General features: G+C 47.5%; 1 protein-coding gene across 1 annotated transcript in view; it reads right to left on the bottom strand.

Moving 5' to 3' along the window:
• The window catches only part of LOC142785001 (uncharacterized), a 109,205-nt gene that overhangs the window by 41,107 nt on the left and 53,226 nt on the right, over positions 1-14,872 (bottom strand). Inside the window, exon 6 of the mRNA XM_075883422.1 lies at positions 7,384-7,503. Coding sequence (XP_075739537.1) covers positions 7,384-7,503 — 120 coding nt within the window. The remainder of the gene's footprint in view (positions 1-7,383; positions 7,504-14,872) is intronic.

A 14,872-nucleotide genomic window follows, 5' to 3' on the forward strand; every position in this document is an offset into this window, starting at 1 on the left:
GGTCGGGCATAAACCGCGAAAAATTATTTGCAAGACCAAGAAATTGGCGCATGTCGCTTACATTTTCTGGTGGCTTCATATCACTGATCGCACTAACTTTAGCGGGGTCTGGGCATATGCCACCTTTGCTCACTCGGCATTCGAAAAAACAAAGCTTTTTCACACTGAACTGACAATTTTTTCTGATTCAGGGTTGCACCGGCTTTTGCGAATCGGTTTGAAATCTGGAACAGTTCCTCATCATGCTCTTTCTGAGACGAACCAAAGACCAGTACATCGTCTATTCGGTTTATAATCCCCGGCACTCCATCAAGGATTTCACACATCTGCCTTTGAAAATACTTAGTAGCAGATGTTATTCCTAACGGCAGACGCTCAAAGCAATAACGTCCAAAAGGAGTAATAAACGTTATCAATATCTGACAGCCCTTGCTAAGTTTTACCGGATGGAATCCCAAATTCACGTCAAGTTTAGTAAACACCATCGCTCTGCTAAGCAGCGCAAGTGTCTCATCAAGAGTGGGGAGCACAAACCGCTCACGTTTCACACTCTTATTCAACTGCGTAAGATCAACGCAGATCCGAACTTGCCCGGAAAGCTTCAAGACGGGCACTATGCCAGCACACCATTCCGTCGGCCCTTAAACTTTACGAATGACTCAGTTTCTTTGCATTTCCTGTAGCTCGCATTTCACGCCATCCCTCAGCGGGATGGGTATGCGACGAGCGGTGCGATTAGCACAGGGCACTGCATCTTCTTTGAGACAAATACAGTAATTTTCTTTCATGCTACCTAAAGCATGGAACACAGAAGGGAATTGCGTTTGCACAGTTTGATGAACTTGGACCTCGTCTACAAATTTCACACTTCCTAAAGCTTCTATTGCTGGCAAGCCTAAAATGACATTACTCGCCGTGTTGTCGACAAAAACATCCTGCCTAACCTGACATCGTCTCCACAGAATATTGGCAGTGAATTTCCATTTTAGGTCTTCACTGCGTGGCCCCTTCTTCACTTCACTGCGTGGCCCCTTCAAAATTACGTTCGACTTCTGTAGATCTTTCGGTACACTAGGCAAGGATGCTGGAACAACGTTTACCTCGGCTCCTGTGTCGACTTTAGCAAACACGGTCACCCCGCCAATAGCGACTTGAACAAAGCGAGCTCTTGCAAACGTACAGCTGAAGTCCCAATAAAGTACGTTACACCCTTTCGATTCAATTACTCATTCGAAGCTTGACTCCGGCAAATACTGCACTGGCCTACCTCTGATGCACCTTCTTCGGCATTCGCCAAGTCCTGCCTTTGTGGGCACTCCTCAGCGAAGTGTCCCCGTCATTGGCACCCGTAGCAGATTGCTCATTTTGCAGGACACGATGACTTGCAATGACGGGCTCTGCCACACGCCGCTCACTTTCGGACGTCTTTGTTGACCCGTTGGTGCTCTGCCCACCCACAAACTTCTCGATGAACTGCGTCGACCTCAAGGCTGGTTGCTTGGTGGTACGCGCTGCTGTTAAGCTCATGCCGTTGTACCGCTTCTTTCGTTTTTGCCCTGGACAGTGCAGTTTTCAGAATAAGTGTTGCGCTCATTTGGAGGGCCTCGGACAGCTTGGAGTTCCGTAGTCCAATGACGAAACGGTCGAGGATCATCTTCTCTGTCATCACGCCATAGTCACACCTATCTGCCAGCATATGTAACGCCGTCACGTACTGGTCCACCGATTCACCTGCAGCATGGTGGTGACGATGGAAGCACACACTTTCGTAGACCACATTCCGTGTGGCAACGAAGTATGCGTCGAAGCGTTTCTTTACCACTTCATAGTTATTTGACTGTTCTTGCGATAATTCGAAGGTCCGGAATATGTTGCGAGCATGTCGCCCCATCGTATACATCAACGTACATACCCGGGCCTCCCCATTTCGGTCGGAAGCAAATCGATAATCATCGAAGTCTTGCACCCACGCCAGCCACTCTGACACCTTGTCAAAGTTGAAGCTCGTTGGTGGTTGTACCGGGAAAGGCTGGCAGAAACCCGTATTTTCTGCACTCGCCATAGCTCAAAAAGCAGTGCGCGACACTCTGACACCATGTCGGGTTTCCGTGACGAACGACACCGTGTTGAACACGAACGGGAAAACGCCCCCGTATACTCTTTATTTACTCTGAATATATACATGTGCCTGCATGGCACGCATACGCAGGGCCTTGCCCCGGTAGGGGCGGCATGACACAACGTAAACATGATAACAGCTGAACGATTACGCCACACACCCTACGTAGGGTGTGTGGCGTAATTGTCCTGCATAAAAGCGGTAAGACCTGCAAGAAGCTATACACAGCACCTGTATGACTATTGAACAAATTGGTGGGCTTTACGGAATATTCCTTGGTCTCGATATGAAGTCATCGTTATGGCACTTTGGCGTCAAAGAACGTGAGGTAACGCGATGATGTCATCGCAAGACAATATTGATTCGTGAAAGTTGTTTGAATCCCGGAGACCGGGTTACCAACTCCTCCGTGAAAAAAGTAGAGACGAGGGCGGGGAGGAGGGGGCAGGAGTGGAGGGCGTATCTGCGTATTGTACTCGAAAATGTTGTTGCATTTCAGGCGGAAGTTCCGCTGTAGTGGCTCAAGCCTCTCTTAGTCACCGCTTGACAAAACCACATTGCCTCGGGGACGCGACTTTTGGGAACTTCATGTCACTTAGCGGGAGTCACGTTATACGGCGTACGCTCGATCATATAAAATCTTCAGCTGATTTCACATTCTACGGGATTCTGTCCCATCGACAATCGCCCCATCAGCAGTATTCGAAGTATGCGGAGAGAAGGTGACTGTGGCATAACTTTAATGATATGTTGTGAAATGACGCTAAATGTACGTGCAAAGTTCGCACAGACATACGCTGAACAGCCGCATGTGTTTTATGCAACCAGGTTTGCCTAAGTAACGATGCTAACAGAAGCATAGCTATTACCAACCGCTAAAGCGTTTAGCTGATATGTTGCACTTCTTCTTGCCAGGAATATATCCCGGGCTGGCACTTTGCAGACCTACTTGAATAGATGGTGCTTAAGTATACAAGTGATGTTAGCCGACTTGGGAATGGCTATGTCATGGTTATAAAATTAGACAGCTATCACTGCAACTACTATTCATGTTTAACCAACATTACGCCTCAATACGTTGCTCTAAAGCAGCTTCAATACCTGACGGGATTTCGTGGCCAAATACTTGATTTCCGCACAAAATTTATAGGTTCGATTCCTGCTTGGACCCTACTATTTTCTCTGCGAATTCATCAAGTTAACACTGTCGATATCAATTCTTTTAACGCTCTTAATTACCAACACCTGATCTTGCCGTTTCTCTATAGATATAAAGTGTCAATCACATGTGGCTCGTAGCTACTTAATAGAGTACGGAGCAGAGGGGCATGTGTCACAAGCGTCTGGAAAAAATCCAATATCTTGACTAGAGCTGACAGATGGAAACAACGTAGTAGGATAATAATAAGATTAACAGGTGAAGTGCCGCAGACTGGCTAGCCGACGTTTCGATAGGAGGACCTATCATTTTCAAAAGTGGCGTGTCGTCCGTAGCCTGCTAGTTTTAAAGGTGTTAGTGGTGACGTCACCTCATGGTGGTGGCGCGTGTCACTGTTGAGAGAGATCGCGCAGCGACACGTCAACAGGGACACGATCGCCGGGACACGATCAACAGGGACACGTGCCAGCACCTTGAGATGACGTCACCACTAACCCCTTCAAAACTAACACGCCCAAGGATGACACGGCACCTTTGAAAAAGATATGTCCTCTTACCTAAACGTTGGCCAGCCAGTCTGAGGCACTTCACCTGTTCATCTTAAGATTATCCCACTGTGTCTGGAAGAAAGTCATCATGACGACCGTGATAGCAATCTCATGCTATTCATGTCATACCCAAACAATTGTATTTGCTGAGCAATTTTACTCTCGCACAAAATTTTTGATTTACAACAAGAGACGGATAGATATGTGGTGTTTAACGTCCCAAAACCACGTCCCAAATAACGTTTAACGTCCCAAATATGAGATACGCTGTAGCGGAGGGCTCCGAAAATTTCGACCACCTGAAGTTCTTGAAGTACACTAAATTCTGAGCACACGACCTGCAGCATTTTCGCCTCCATCAAAAATGCAGGTGCGGCAGCCGAGACTGAATCTCGAGGCTTACAACAAGAGAAGAGGGTTTATAACGAGAGCACACAGAAATAGATAGATAGATATATAGATAGATAGATAGATAGATAGATAGATAGATAGATAGATAGATAGAAAGATAGATAGATAGATAGATAGATAGATAGATAGATAGATAGATAGATAGATAGATAGATAGATAGATAGACAGATAGATAGATAGATAGATAGATAGATAGATAGATAGATAGATAGATAGATAGATAGATAGATAGATAGATAGATAGATAGATAGATAGATAGATAGATAGATAGATAGATAGATAGATAGATAGATAGATAGATAGATAGATAGATACGCGAAACGTACTTGCAGTCCGCTAAAACATGCTTCTCATTTAGGAAACATTCAGGTGGAGGATATGCAACAAATCCGGGACAAGTAGCTGTCGCAATATGTGTGGCTAGGTTCTCAGGAAAGTGCATGAAGACGCGGGACAGTCCCACAATGTTAAGTGAGGTTGGTAACTCTACCCAGAGGAATAGGTGCTGAGTGGTCAGCCTGCCTGCGATCCTCAAGGCACCCAAGACCACTTTAGTTGAAGGAAGTACTTAGGATGGCAGCGTGGTATGTTTATTGTGGTGGCCTAAAGCAAAATAAAACGACTTTCTTAATCGAGTCGATGAAGGCGAATTCATAGCGGATCATATTAGTTTCTTACTGCGTACACTATGCGCTGCCTAACTGGTTATTTTTTATGAAAGAGAAGGCGAAAACGTATACGCATGAACAGCAAGAGGGCATGGAAGCTGGTATCCCTGGTCACCTGATATAGGGTGGGCGCAAACTCCACGCCATGTATTGACTGAAGAGGAAGGGGGTGAGCACTAGATGAAAATTTACTCTCTCCCCCGGAAACCCACCTGCGTACGCTTATGTGCGCAGCCTGGCGCATTTCTTCGAAGGTCATGTCATGGTCGCTTTTAACATATAGCACATTACGTGAGACTAATATTTGCAATCACTTTAACTTTTTGGCCTCAAGGACGTAAATACCGATGGTTCATGCACCTGATAGGGAAAGGAGAGAAAAGATGGTGGTTAAGAAGAGAAAGATTTCGGAAAAGAAGTAATTAGGGCCTCCCTTGTCAGCGCGCGCGCGCGTCGTCTTTCAGTGAAAGAGAGCCACCAAATAATTTGCCAGGCGAAGGAGGGACGGAGTAATGAGATGGGCTCACGCACGCCTTAAGACTTCGGTTTAGCGAAAAGGTTGAAGTTACTACTTTCACACGGGAAGGGTATGGATTGTACGAACGCTCAAAAAGCGGGTGGCTTTTGAACAACAGCGTTGACGGCTGGTCTAGCTGTGAGAAAGCTCATGTTAGACAGGCTGATGCAGCAGTCGGGGCATCAGATTAGGCCCGGATGGTGAAGTGCTAACAGCGACTGCACACCCAGATACTGGCAGTCTTCTGAAACGAATGCAAGTGAGAACGGCGAGCCAAGAGAACAGCGTTGTACGCAGAGAAGCGTCAACGAGGCAATGATGAAAACGCGTTCGTCTTGCTTACGCACACGTTTGGCATGAGTTTCTTGAGTGCCTTTGACTTTGACGTCTGCCGCCTTCTGTTACCGCAACTTTCGGCTTCTCTGGTTACCTTATGTTCGCAGTTTCTAGGCAGTGATTTTCTTTAAGGGGAAGCTAATTGGGCTTAAAGTCTGCCGTCACCACCTTCGGCGGTCAAGCTCCCAGTAATGTGCAAGCACGCCAAGCAACACAACAGGTGCACGCTCCCGGTGAGCGCACGCGTCAGGCCAGATGGCTCGCGCTGTTCCACGCGCGAGCTCCCCACCTTACCACCTTCATAAAAGCCTGCAGTGAGATCAGGCGCGTATTAGGTTGCGCCCCACTTCTAAAGATCTTCGCTCATTGATTGCATTTGAACACAGAACAACTGCTAGTTTTTTCCTCAGCTCTTACCAGAGCCTATAGGCTGAGGAGTAAATCATTTCTATGACTCCAAGTTGACCGGTTCCACAGCTGATTCGCATGGGGTAATTCACCGTCCACAGCAAGTTAAATTTTCGTGCTTCTCGTACTATACAACTCGATTGCACACGACACCACATAAAAGTGAAACAGCACCATCTTCCTAGATTTTAAAGCAGTAATCAAAATGCAGACACTGGATATCTTGGATATTTCGAGCTCTTCGCTTGCATTGGGTTGTTCGCATGTAGTTGAGGAAAGCTACGTAAACAGAAGCGATATTATTCGATGGTTTCTTCTGCGTGGAAAGTTTTCGCGACGCCTGACGATAAGACAATGCAGGCACGGGTGGTTACTTCGTGCCGATTTGCAAATCACGAGAATTTCGGTAGGGCCGAGCTAAGACTGTAGCTGTTTCGCAAGTTCGTGACGTGGCGTACGTGAAAGGGCAGGCCGAATTTATTTACTCGTGCGAACAGTCAATCGACGTTTTGGAAAAGTGGTTAGTCGAGGGAACGACGATATTTTCAGCAGCTCGATGAGGAGCGTGGCAAATTGTCGGGGGAAGGTTAAGTTGGGAACAAGAAAGCATTGCAGAAGAAGAGCAAAAGAAACAGACAGGGTCTCGTCCATTCATTGGGGAGGTCAATGGCGAAGGCCAACAAGCCAGTACGTGGCCGATCGGCGTGGAGAGGACTGTTCCGGCTTATCTTACTGATGCAAACGCAGATTTCACGCTGCTGTGCCTCAACAATTTTCGGTATGAACGCGGCGTAAGGGCGCATTCCCACCAAAAGCGCTAATCCGCAAAGCGAGCGCGGAATACCCGCCCCAGCGGAATGGGTGACCTTCAGGCGGCTGCTTTCCCGGATGGTTCCAAGGCCAATTGTTTCCGCGCGGGAAAGATTTCCTCTTTTGAACGCAGCCAGTCAAAGCCCTAGAAGCTTGCGCGCAATGTCACGCAGTGCTGCAAGATGGCAACACGCCCAATGAGGATTGATAGTTTGTGCCACGCCCACGGTATGGTGCCTATTCTAACATCATACCCACGGTGAAGCGGTCATTCTTAACAGCTGCGCACTCTCGCTGCATCTCTGCTTAGAAAATACACTTTCCCGCTTGCGCGCTCCGCCTTCGGTGTGAAAGGGCCTCTAGCACGTCAATAAAGGAAAGCATAACAACTAGGCGGAGCAGAACCTTTGCGTGTCGTTGTGCGTGCAGTTGTCGGGGTTGGTGCAGCTGTCGGAGGTCTGGGAGTCGGGGTCCTGGGTGTCGGCCGAGGGCTCCGATGGGTCGTCGTAGCCGCAGTGACTTTGCCTGTGGGGAAAAGACAGCCAGTATTCAACATTGGTCAATTACCGATGAATTGCCGAATCAGTATCAACATCGCTGAATGACAAAGAATACTGAGCTGTCATTCAATAGAATTTAAAGTAACAGTAACGCTTTGTCAAGCCCGCCCACAAATTCGAAGTAGAAGTATCGTTGATCACAAAATTGTGGATTCTTTGTTAAATATTGATGAAATGGTGGGCCTTCACATCATAAGCAACTCAGTGGTGGCTATAAACGTCACGCACACAGTAATGAGTGGTGAAATAGAAAATTTTGCACCTGTTTGCAGATCCTTATGACGAATTCTCATGGCGAAGAATTATCAGTTCTTTCGGCAGTCAGCTCTTTATTGAAGAAACCTGCGTCTATTCGTGTATTCTAATGTTATTAAGACCTAGGCCTCCTCCCTTATGAGTCTTTTCACGTTTGTGACGTGGGTCGCTTGACGGACGAGGTGCTCCTGTTTCATTTATTTCTGACGTTAAACTAAACGTCCCCCAGAAAGCAATGAAAGAAGCAATTGTCACACAGGTATATTGTCCACCAGACAGCAACAAAAGATGTACTTTGTAACACAGGTATATTGATCACCGAGAGAAAGAAAACAAATGCTGAGTATGATGCTTAGTGTGACGCTGTAAACAATTTTCAACAGCCTGAAAACGGCTCCTAATTTTTTTATATTATTGCCACCTGGTGTTCTGTGCCAGTGAAAAGTGGGGCAGTTCAGAGCCGGTGAACGAGGAAGACGAAGACGAGCAACTCGTGCCAGTGGAGACGTCCTTCTTTGTCTCTGAGATTTAGACAGTCGCGTTCCTTTGTAGGTTCCTTCGAGATCATAGCGCGTGACAACTGGTGGAGGTGCGGGGTACCACATGTTCCAAACCCCTCCCAGTACAAGAAGCTCCAGCCCCATACCGGTGATTACGCCTGTTCACCGTGCTAGCCGCAGGATCCGTGGACTGGACCCTGAGTTCGGACTTCTCTCAGAGGAGATGACGGCCCCACCTATTCCAGGCAGCGCCGTCCCAAGGGGCTCCAACCCAGCAGGTATGGAAGGCGCAACGCCATTGCAATATATGCTGTTCAAACCATGAACGCTGAATCCATTTCATGGTGCTGTTCATGAGGATGTTGAAGATTGGCTAGTCCACTAATACTTTGTTCCCGCTCATAACACGTGGGATGGTGCAGACAAGCTCCGACATGTCTAGTTCAGTTTGAATGACGGGGCACGTGTTTGGTACGAAAACCGGGCAGGTCTGTTCACGTCATGGGTGAACTTCAAACGCCAGCTTCTCGAAACGTGTGCAAGTCCCGATCACCGAGAGCGAGCTGAACGTGAACTCCAGTACCGTATGCAAATTCCAAATGAAGGCGTAGCAATGTATGTTGAGGACATGACGCGTGTTTTTCGACGAGTCGACCCTCACATGCCGGAAGAGAAGAAGGTGCGGTACCTGATGCGTGGAGTGCAGGAGCAGTTGTTCGGTGGTCTTGTACGCAGCCGCCCCAAGACTACGTCAGATTTTCTTGCTGAAGCCGTCTTGCTGAAGCACGCTTCGACAACGGACCCAGACGTACGAGCGACAAGTGAACTTTGCCTCTGCTACGGACTACATGGGTGGTCTTGGGGGCACATGGGTGGTCTTGGGGGCCGCGTCGACTTCTTCCGAGAGCTTATACGCTCTGTAATCTGTAATTCGCGAAGAACTTCAGAAGTTATCTCTACCCTCGGCGCCCATTGTCAGTTCTTTGTCCTGCATCGTCCGAGATGAAGTTCAGCAGGCACTACGAGAACCATCCTGTCTGACAGAGCCGCGGCCCCCAAATGACTTCCTTGGCATGTCGTATGCGCAAACTCTGCTCCAGCCAGCACCACCTTTGGCTTCGCTTCACACCGCGGCCCCTGCCATGCTTCCGGCAGACCAAACTCTGCGCCAACCTGCACCACATTTCACTCCGCCTTATACCACAGCCCCAGCCATGCTTCAGGCAGTCCAAGCGGGCCCGTACCTCAGTGACCGCTGACCGATTCCGCGAAATTCAAACGTGTGGCGGGCCCCCGATCGACGTCCCCTTTGCTATCACTGTGGTGAACCTGGGCACATCTACCGACAGTGCACTTATCGAGAGCTGGGACTTCGTGGTTTTTCGGCCAACTCCCCACCTCCTATGTTAGGCCAGCGGCCTCTGGAAATCGCTGACTACGTTGCTCAGCAGCGCGGATCGACATCTCGGCACCACTCACGCTCTGAATCACCGCGGTGGTTCTCGCCGAATCATCGCACCTATGCGGGCGTGGCGCAGGGCCGGTCACCTAGCCCGCGTAGGGAAAACAAGCCTCAGCGACCTTCAGACGCAAGGCAGCTCAGAATGGACATGCTCAAGGCCCCCTATTGACGCAGACTGAAGATACCGACGATACATCGACAACGACACCACCGGCTGATTACGTAAGAGTTTTCTTAGATATTCCTGTTCTGCTAGATGGTCGCGAAGTCAGCGCTTTAGTGGACACTTGTGCGGACTATTCCATAATTAGCGAAAAGCTGGCCGCCCTTCTCAAGAAAGTAACGACGCCTTAGAACCAAACGCCATTTCATACAGGTGGCGATCATATCGTCACGCCACTCAGTATGTGCACGGCAAGACTGCAAGTCCGCGGTTGTACATTTGTTGCCACTTTGAGCGTTCTCCGGCAGTGTTCTTGAGACCTGATCATTGGCATGGATTTTCTCAGGGAGCATGGTGCTATAATTGACATTCGACGACGTCTAGTCATTTTCGCGACCACAAACACCACAACAGCTTACGCCGACCCCACCACCCTCGAGTGTCTCTTGGCGCGTCGACGACGCTGTCGCGTTACCACCCCGTGCAACTGTTGTGGTTCAGGTAGCGTGGGATGGAGTGATGCATGGTGAAGCAGTCGCGGAAAGCAATCACTCACTTCTGCTGTCTCAAGGTGCCTGCGTAGTGAGAAGCCTTGTTGACCTTCGTGATGATCACTGCCACGTTTCTGTCACAAACTTCAGCTACGAGTACCAGCACCTTTTTCCTGGAACTGTCGTCACCTACGCCGACCCAGTCGCCAATGTCACCGAGTGTTTTGCTTCCGAGGTCATCGGCACTGCGGAAGTGCCTTTCCGCAGCAACGACATCAATTCAACGCTTTCTGAAGCGAACAAGCAGCGTATTAGCGCGGTACTTGGCTGCTGACCCGCAGGGCGCGGGTTCGAATCCCGGCTGCGGCGGCTGCATTTTAGATGGAGGCGGAAATGTTGTAGGCCCGTGTGCTCAGATTTGGGTGCACGTTAAAGAACCCCAGGTGGTCTAAATTTCCGGAGCCCTCTACTACGGCGTCTCTCATAATCATATAGTGGTTTTGGGACGTTAAACCCCACATATCTATTAGGACGATCGAGACCAGGGACTGCTTCGAACGAATACGGTCTATTAGAAGAAGTGAAGTAGCGCGCGCTCGCTCCAGGCAGCAGTCGTTTTTCTTTTTCTTCTGGCCTTTGATGATGATATTTTATAGGCTTGCGCCCGCCCAAGTTGAAATGTGATAAGCTCTCACGGGCTATTTGAAACAACCTTCCATTGGGTATATGTGGTTCACCGATCTTCTTAGAAGCTCTTTTTTGCCTGTGCGAAGCAGACAAGCTCTTGTTATTCCGTCTCGCCCAGGGTAGAGTTTTTCAATCCATCACATTTTCCCAAATGTTCTTGGAGCCTTGTCCTCAACCAACACGATGTCACCCTGTGAGAGTGGTTTTGCTTGCCGTGTCTCGGCTTTGACCGTAGCTCCAATTTCCTTGATATATTCTTGATGCCATCTTTTCCACCAAGCGCGCACGAGTTTGCATCTGCATTGCCATGCGTCTTCAACGTCACCGTTGTACAGTCTTGCTTGTCCGTCTTGAAGCTGTCGCGGTCCACCTATGATGTCTGCCGGCGTTAGTGGCATTGGCTCGTCAGGTTCTCCATATACGTAAGTCAATGGTCGATTGTTGAGTGTTCCTTCAACTTCTGCTACAATAGTGCGTAGCTTCTCTACCGAAGCTGTGCTTTTCGATATTATTTTTCGCATTGACGTCTTCAAGCTTCTTATGAGGCGCTCGTAAAATCCTCCACACCATGGCGCGCACTCGGCTATCATTTTCCATTGAATTTGTTGGCCACTGCAGTAATTCTTTAATACCTCGTTTTTAATTGTTTCGAGCATTCTGTTGATTTCCTTTCCAGCTTTTATGAATATTTTGGCGTTGTCCGAGTATATTACTGCTGGTATTCCTCGTCGAGCTGTAAATCGTCGGAATGCTTCTAGAAAATTGACGATGACAAATCGTTGGTAACTTCCAAGTGTACTCCTCTTGTTACCGCGCAGGTGAATATCAGTACATATTGCTTCACAATCTGGTACTTGTCCTTTGCGTAAAGAGATCCTGTGAAGTCAACTCGCGTAACTTTGAATGGCTCTGCTTCAGCGACTCTGTCTGTCGTAAGTGGAGGTATGTCTTGAGTCGCCGGTCTCGTGTTGTGCCTCTTGCAGACGAGACATTTGTTTAGAACTCTTTTCACTGCTTGTCTACCCTGCAATATCCAGAACTTAGTTCGAAGTTGCGCTAGCGTCACTTGAACTCCTCCGTGTGATACCATTTTATGCACGTGACGTATTAGCATTTCCATGAAATGCTCATCCTTTGGAATTACTATTACGTGCTTGTTGAATTCTTGGCTGCACTGCAATCGTCCTTTCTGTCTGATGATTCCATCGTCATCAAAGTAGACTTCGTGTCCATTAATTTCAAGTGATCGATTGTTTGAATAGGCCTCACCCTTTGTTTGTCTCAGTGATATTTGGGTCTGTCTTGTCCAGTATTTCTCTGCATTTGTTACCTCTTTTCTTGTCAACGGCCCTTTGTGATTTTTCTTTCTTGTGTTGTTTATGAATCTGAACACCCATGCTGTCACTCTTATAAACCGTTCGTATGATGAATACCTTTCGATTTCCAAGATTGGCGCAATTTTGGCTCTTCCCATGCATTGGTGACATTGTGTTTTCTGCTGGTCTTCCACGTCTCTATTTGTGCCAATTATGCTTACTAAGTTATTTTCCAGTGATGTTACCCATTCGGGACCGTTCCACCATACCTTTGACGTTATCAATGCTTTTGCGCTTATCCTTGTGTAAGTAGGTCAGCAGGGTTGTCGTCACTTCGAACGAATGACCAGCTTGCTTCAAGTGTTTTTTCTCTAATTTCTGCGATTCTTTCGGCAACAAACAGATCTCTTTTGCTTGTTCCGCAGATCCAGTGCAGCACAATCATCGAGTCCGTCCAGCAGTGTATTTCCTGAAAACTTTCGTTCAAGTGACCTTTGATGTAGTCACATAATCTTTATGCTACCACCGCTGCCATCAGTTCAAGTCGCGCCAATGTCAGCTCTTTAATTGGAGCTACGCGGCTTTTTGCTGTTACCAGCCTTGATTCTTTGCTTCCTTCGCGGTATACTGCTATCAAGTATGCTGCCACTCCGTATGCTAATGGGCTCGCGTTGGCAAATACATGCAGCTTGTATGCTTGTACTGGTTGAGTCTTGCTTGCGTAGCATCGTGGGATTTCTAGAACTTGAAAGTCCTCCGCTTCAGACATAAGGCTCTTCCATTTGTCGCATTCATCTTTAGGGAGCTGGTCATCCCACGTGATGTTCATTTTGCACAGTCTCTGCAGTCCTATTTTCGCGCATACTGTGAATGGCGACAACAAACCGAGTGGGTCAAATATCTTCGCTGTGGTTTGTAACACAGCCCTTTTTGTCAAGTAAGTTGTATCTGTTAATAAATTCCACTTTTCTATAGGAAAGCAAATCATGTCCTTTGAGTGTTTCCATATTAAGCCCAGAAGCATTGTAAATCCTCTAGATCGAATATCTATGTGAGAATCGTCTCTTTCGTTTTCATCAATTATTTTGTTTAATCGCTCTTCATTGCATGACCATTTTCTCAAATTCATCTCTGCCTCTCTGAACACTTGCTTTGCCTCTTTGTACAACTTGACTGCTTCATCAAGCGTTGCTGCTCCCAAAATGACATCATCCCCGTAGATCGCTTTCTGCAGTGTCCTTGTCGTATCAGGAAACTGGTCTTCCACTTGTTTCAATTGGTGTTTATTTGTAGCTGCCAGTATAAACGTACTTGGTGTTGTTGGGAACGTTACTCTGGTCATGCGCCATGTTTGCACTTCATTCATTAACCTTCCTTCAGCGTCATGCTTCCACCACAGATATCTCATTGCATTTCTATCCTCTTCATGTATAGAGATTTGTAGAAATGCCTTTTCAACATCTCCGACCAACGCCCCCTTTTCTTTTCGGAACTTAATGAGCAGCGATAGCATGTCCTCATTCAAATTGGGTCCTGCCTCTAGGTTCTCGTTTAAAGACATGCCTTTTCGAGAATGTGATGAGGCGTGAAACACTACCCGAACCTTTGTTGTGGCTCGGTCCCCTCTAATGATCGCATGATGTGGCATGTAGTAGCAAAGCGCATTTGGCTGTTCTGATGGCTCTTGGACCTTTTCTGTGACTCCTAATGTCATATACTTTGATGTAGCTTTGTCGTAGCGATGCAGCATGCCTTCATTTTTCTGCAGCCTTTTAGTCAGTTGCTGTAGTCTTTTTATCGCATTGTCCTTGTTGCTTTCAAAGTTTACGTCATGTTTCCATGGCAAGCTGACTTGATAGGGACCGTTTTGTTGTTCAATCTTGCGCTCGAATTCTGCGACCACTTCATTTCCGATGTTATCCAAACTATTTCTTGCGATCCTCATTGACTCCAGGCTCCAGAACTTCTGTAGCTCTTGCTGGAGTTCTGTCTCCGCAGCTTCAACCTTCAGAACCATGACTGCTTGATTATTTGTTAGTTTCGCCTTGCTTTGCTCTGATGGTCCTTGCAGTACCCATCCCAGTATAGTTTCTACAGCCATCAGTCTCTCCTCGATTCTTTGAGTTCTACCAGTAAAGAATTCCCAATAATAGTCTGAGCCAATCAGTAGTTCTAAAGAATCTGTTGCAGTCGTCTCGGTCCTGTGATCAGCCACTTGCATCTTTAGCTGTTTCATTTTCTCGCTGAGTTTCTTAGTTGGAGTGGGTATACAACTGCGCGAGATGACGTCGACTTGTAACGCTTCAATCACTGTTGTCGTGCTTGTTTCTCGTGATCTTACAGTCACTTGCACCACGTTCATTAATTTGACCTTTTCGTCTCCTCCAAATGAACCAATCGTCAGCCTTTCCTATCGCAACACCTTCGCACCTATTTCTTTCGCTAATCCCACTTCAGTAA

This window comes from Rhipicephalus microplus, chromosome 2, assembly GCF_043290135.1.
Source record: "Rhipicephalus microplus isolate Deutch F79 chromosome 2, USDA_Rmic, whole genome shotgun sequence".
Lineage (NCBI taxonomy): Eukaryota > Metazoa > Arthropoda > Arachnida > Ixodida > Ixodidae > Rhipicephalus > Rhipicephalus microplus.